Source organism: Caretta caretta, chromosome 4 (assembly GCF_965140235.1).
Source record: "Caretta caretta isolate rCarCar2 chromosome 4, rCarCar1.hap1, whole genome shotgun sequence".
In the NCBI taxonomy this organism is placed as follows: domain Eukaryota; kingdom Metazoa; phylum Chordata; order Testudines; family Cheloniidae; genus Caretta; species Caretta caretta.
Genome location: NC_134209.1, coordinates 39,333,013 through 39,339,012, shown reverse-complemented (window position 1 = coordinate 39,339,012; position 6,000 = coordinate 39,333,013). Strand labels below are relative to the sequence as shown.

The 6,000-nt window shown below is 46.4% G+C and overlaps 1 protein-coding gene across 2 annotated transcripts in view; it reads left to right on the top strand.

Annotated features, from left to right (window-relative positions):
* Positions 1-2,861: 2,861 nt before the first annotated feature.
* SLC39A8 (solute carrier family 39 member 8) overlaps positions 2,862-6,000 on the top strand; it is a 36,382-nt gene continuing 33,243 nt past the window's right edge. Inside the window, exons 1-2 of one of the 2 annotated variants that reach the window (XM_048846996.2) lie at positions 2,862-2,883; positions 3,528-3,940. In XM_048846996.2, coding sequence (XP_048702953.2) covers positions 2,877-2,883; positions 3,528-3,940 — 420 coding nt within the window. In that variant the 5' untranslated portion in view covers positions 2,862-2,876. Of the gene's footprint in view, positions 2,884-3,440; positions 3,941-6,000 lie in introns of those variants that run through there. The other variant, XM_075127547.1, reaches the window with a different exon arrangement.

Sequence of the window (6,000 nt, the reverse complement as noted above, 5' to 3'; positions counted from 1 at the left end):
CTCCCGTCCTAACAAAGCTAGCCAATACAAACCTAGCCAATAAATCAGTTATTTCCCAACCCAGGCTAAGGTTCAGCCACATGGTTGCTGTTTTTTTTTTTAAAATATCTTGTATAGAACCTGCAGAACTGTCAGCATTTTACAAATAAATAACAGCAATTGTATAAATTAGTGGCTCATAATTAGAGCTGGAGGAAGTGGGAGGAAATCTACACATGTCAATGGAGTTGCATCCTCTTACACCAGGTCTGAATTGGGCCAATAGATACATTCCCCAGGGTATAATGCTCTTTGTTATTGAAACAAAATGAATTAGACTAGTTTTTTCAGTGTGACCTTCACAGTTGAAAGACTAATAGTTTTCCAGGTTCTAACATTAAAATTTTTGACACTACTATGTGATGATTTTTCTTTTCCTGTTAACTAGTACAGTTCATGGGATGATTTAACTGGGAATTGGTCCTGCTTCGAGCAGGGGGTTGGACTAGATGACCTTCTGGGGTCCCTTCCAACCCTTATATTCTATGATTCTATGATTCAGCCAGTGTTCATTTTGTATGAAATAACATCATTAGCTTCTCATGCTGTACGAATTTCATTCTCAAACACTGATAAGCACTGATTGGCATTTGTATTCAAGTTGCATGTGATTTGTATTGAACCTAATGCAATGTCTGACAAATCAAAATCTAAACTTCTCATAACTGTTTTCTATCTCTCAGCCGTGCTGCTAACATTAGGTATTAGAACAAATTTAAAGGAATTAATAGATATATACTATTTGCACACTATCTCAGCTGAAAGTCCTATTTTCTTCAGTTATTTGCTTTAGAACCGGAGGCTTCGTGAAAGGTCAATTTAGTGCATTATATAGTTCTTTGAAATTTTGTTATGAATCACTTTCTCTCTTTACAATAAAGATATTCATTATACTTCAGTACAGACAGAGTACACATTTCATTGTCAACCATGACATTCTCTTAGCCCTTTGACGTATTAAATAATATGGAACTCAAATTGCAATCTATTAAGTTCACCTTTTAAATTGGCCCAGCTGAACAGTCTCATAGCTTACATTTTATGGTTAAAAGAATCCTGTCAGCCTTTTTTATCTTTGAATTGTGATGATCACAATTCAAAGTTAATCGGGGTCATCAAGTGACAAAGTCAGTACTATTGCTTTTACTTCCTCTGACTTCAGTTATGTTAAAAATGAAAGGTCGGTGTCATCCCACATAGGGCTATACACTACCTTTCACCTCAAGTAGTGAAGGAAAGAAAGTAGAAAAGGATTTGTTGGCTCACTAAAGTAAATAACAGGTATGGCTCCATAAGTTTGCATTAACACGTATGAGCCTGCATTAGGCCTTGTAATCAATGACTTTCTAAAGCCAAGCCAATAGAAGTGGGAATGAGGATGATGGAAAGGTGAAGAATCTTTTCACACTTTATAGAAGTTCCCTCCAGTGGTTTTAATATAGACCTAGTACCCCAAACCTTAGACTGCTGTTCTCCTAAAGGAGACTTTGAGATCCCTTCTGTTTTTGATCTCCTCTCACGCTCGTGGAGAAAACACATTGTCTTATGAAGCAGAAACAGAGCGAACCCTTCTTGCATAGATTTAAAGTCAACAAAACAACTTTATTATAAAAGGTCATTTCTGTACTGAAGGGTGAAGACAGACCATGACTCATAGAATGAAAACTTATCCTAGACAACCTAACAGGAATTGTGCTTCTCTATTCTCTAGGCAGAGCAGATTGTTCACTACAATAGGTGTTCTTGTTCTTTGGATGAAACAGTCTCTAGACAAAGAAATAAACAGTACACCACACACTGGAGAGTTTAATACGTGCATATTGGAAATGCTACTTGAGGATGCTTGAGCTACACTGGAGACGGAGATGTAATTTCCAGCTCAGGTAGACATGCCCATGCCTGAGCAGGAACCTGCACCTCCAGCTACAGTGTAGACATACCCTTAAATTGAGCAGGTGGTGAAATAGGATTGGTTGCATCTAGTAAGGATGGTGGCCGTTTCCTACTGTTTCCAAACTGAAGCAAACTCAGGCAGGATGGCTTCCATGTCCCTAAAGTCTTGCATGTGACCAAGAGGCTGCCTCCAGCAAAGGTGGTGACATTTTCCATTGTTCCCTTTGATTGAAGACTGCTACCTTTTCACTAAAGCCTCTCAACCTTCAAATCTGCCACAGGTGACAAAAGCATTACAACCACAGCAAGATTAGCAGATATTCAATGTTGACATGCACTAGTTAAGTGCGTGGTGTGTTAATTATGAGCTATGGAAGTAGGGGGGTCACAATTCAGGCTTTGCGTTACACTCGGAGGGAGATTAATATTTGTATGGAGTGTATTTTCTTGCATGCCAGAGGCAGAGAACATGTTGAGTTGTTATTGTTAGTGGAAAAGAATTATAGGGGCATTAGAATACAGTTAAGAGGTGTCCCGTAACTTGCCATTTCCTTGAGAGCATCTCACACTTACCCTACCTTAATTCCTTTTAAAACTATTTTTAATAGCTGTGGCCCCCATATTCAACATGTGTCAATATCCATTGTGACAGGGTCAGGCCAGATGGCTACAAGAGAGTGATCCTATTGGGATCCACACTGCTAAAGGATCCCCGTCCAGCCTAAGAGGAGGAATCCACAGGACCTGGAAGCAAATGAGTACAGGGGACAACGAATGAAATAACAGGGACAGGAGTGCAGTCAAAGGGTCAAACGAAGGGAACCAGACGGGGACACGGAGCAGAGAACCCCGGACAGCGCCCACTGCTGCTCGAAGGTGTCAAGGGAGCCAGTGGACAGCGCCCAGAGGAATTCTGCCGGGATACCTGAGCAGACAGCCACAGGATGCTAGGTAGTCTGTGGGGCGGCTATGGAAAGAACAGGAGTTATTCTCTAACCCAGCTCACGTAGGCGGCTCTCTGGCTGGGGGAGACAAGAGGCCAAAGCTGTTGGGCTGCACCACGGGTCTTTCACCCCTGAGCCAGTGCCAGGGCCAGAGGAGGAACCCGTGCGGGGCGGTGGAATTGCAACACGTGCCCCTCCTGGAGCCTTTATCTGGGCAGAGGCAGGGCTGTAAAGGAGGCAGAGAGAGCCGGTGAGGGCGGTGTGGGAGGCGGGATGAGTGACTGGGGGGCGGGGGGGCACACAGTGTGTGTGACAGAGGGAATGCAAGGCGGAGGGGAGTGGTGGTGGGGGGCTGTGCGTGGGGAGCGAGTTTTTGAAGGCGGCCAAAAAAATTCCTCCTCAGAGCGTTTTGGGGGGAAGCGGCTTCCAGGACGCCGCGCGCTCCTGCGGGGTTTGCAGCGGCGCCTCGCCGGGGTCTGGCTCCTTTGGGCGAGAGACACAGTCCGGGGGTGGGGGTGGGGGTGGGGGTGGGTGCCCGCTGGGGCAGTGGCCGGGGGTGGGGGGGGGAGGGGATGCTCCGCGCAGGCTGCCCCGGGCTGCGCGCTCGCTCCGCGCTGCCTCATCTCCCCGTCTCTCGTGCTCTCTTGTCAGGCGCGCTGAGGAGCTGCGGGGCTGCAGCATCTCGTCTTCCACCCCGCGGCCGCAGCCGGCCCTTGCCCGCCTCCCGCCGGGGGCCGAGTCGCGGCGGAGGGGGCCGCCGCGAGGGTGTCGGCGAGCAGCTCTCCGCGCTCGCAGCCGGAGCGCCAGGCGGGGCCGAGATGCCCCGGGGGGCGGTGGCGGCCCTGGCGCTGGCCGCTGCCGCGGCCTTCAGCCCGCTGGCCGCCGGTGCGCGGGCCCCGCAGCAGGGCGGCCCCGTGGGGGGCTTCGTGGAGGACGTGCTGAGCCTGTTCGGGGAGAACCGCAGCCTCTCGGCCGCCCAGCTCAGCCACCTGCTGCAGACGCTGGGAGCCGCGGGGGAGCCGGGGGCAGCGCCGCCGGGACAGCACCACCTGCACCATAACGAGGTACTGCGCGCCCGCGGGACGTCTCCGCCTTGGCCACCCCCGGCACAGCCGGGCGGGAGCAAACCCTGCTGCCGCTGCCGCCCTCCGAGGCCAGCCTGGCCCCCGGCGCTGCGGAGAGCTCAGGTTTGCGAGGCACTGTGGTGACGGGGAGGCCGGAAATAGGCACCGTGAGAATTCACGCAGATGAGCTGTGGGGGGCTGACGGAGCCGCTGGCACCCGCCGCTGATTTCCCACCCATTTTATTTTCTGTGCGGGGACACACAGGCAGGTACATAACCTCAAACAGTCAGGTGGAAATAAAATAAACCACCAGCCAAATCTGGGTTCTGTCACCAGCATAACGATGCAGTTCTTCTGGTTAGGGGAATTCAAGGCAAGAAAGTTTTAACCGTGCGTGGCAGATGGTACAGATGTCTAGCTAAGTGCTGAAAGACAGGTGAGTAAGATACAGATATAAATACAGAGAAAGGTCGAAATACTGATGTAAGTGTCTAGATGGATTGCTTTGTGTGATCAACTAATAGAGAAGTATCCACAATGTGTACATGTTACATATCACAGGCCTGCATAAGATGCCATCCAAAAGGGTCCATTTAATTTGGAAAATATTTTATTTTTCTTTTTAATTTTTGTAGTAAGTTAATAAAAACAGACCCTTAAAATCAACCGGTATAGCTACATCTTGCAAACTAATTGCCACAAGTTCTTTCATAGTAGGTGACATTAAGTTTTATTTGTCTGAAGCCCATTGCAGCTGTATTTTCCCAGGCATTGTCTGGTTATATCCTCTGCCTGGGTGTGGGGGGTAGACAGTGCAACAGACCTTGGGTCTATTTGACATTTACTTTGTGCAGTGTACTTACAAAAAGTATTCATACGGTGGAACCAGATTAAAGTGAAACTGTTTATAGTGAAGGACTGAAACCTTGACTATTATCACTGAATTTCTGTACGTAAGTTGTGATATTCTGTATGTAGGATCAAATCCTGAGGTTTCTTACTCAGTCCTGAAGCAGGAAAGTTTCCTGGTAATAGCAGCGGTGCAACAGACAAGTCAATGGGTATTTTTAGGGTCAAATCCTACCAAGCTGAGTAAGCAGAACCTCAGGATTTGGCCTACAGTGAAGTTGTCATGTGAAAAAAAAATTACTTGATTTTAAAAGATCCACTGTGTAGAGATCCTTTTTCAGAATTCTTCATATCTTTTCTTATTACAGGGTGGAACTTAACTGTTTGTTTACATCGAATAATAAATCTGTTAATATTCTGGCTTGATGCCATAGGGATATATGTGGTGATCTGTGAAAATAACTTTTTTTTTTCCCCTCTAGGTCCAGCTATACACAACTCAGATCTTTTCCTCCTTAGACTCAGTATTGCCTTTAAAGTCACCTTAGTTTCAATTTTCTATAAACTTTCACGGTTAATATCTCAGAATAGTATGTTTAATTGAGGTGGTGAAGGGGTATCTCGGGGTTCTTGACAGTCCTCTTGTTATAAAACTGCCACCAAGTTGAAGGTTGGGTTAGAATAACTTTACTGTCTCTGGAGTATAACCCCTCTCTGGATACAGTTGAGCCATCCCTGCCAGGGATGACTTATAAATAAACTTCCGAAGATCAGATCTTTTGCTTATTGTATGTACTTGACTGCGTTAAGTGTGTGTGTATAAAAATTTAAAAAGCCCCAGGTGTATACTTCCTATATCTCCTCATAAAGGCTGCAGTTTATAAAGGGTACAGTTCTGCCATCCTTGCTCATGTTGAGTAGATGCTCACTCTGCAATTAGCCTAATTGAAATCAAGGTAGTACTCATCTTAAGAGGGATAGAATTGGGCCCAAGGTCTTCACTTCTCCCAACCTATTTCAAATGTCTCAAGTTGAACACTGTACCAGTATGCTCGGTATATTTTTAAAGGAAGAAAATGTAAATGTTTCCTGTTAAGTGCACTAAATATAAGTAAAAAGAAAAGGAGTACTTGTGGCACCTTAGAGACTAACCAATTTATTTGAGCATGAGCTTTCGTGAGCTACAGCTCACTTCATCACTTCTGATGAA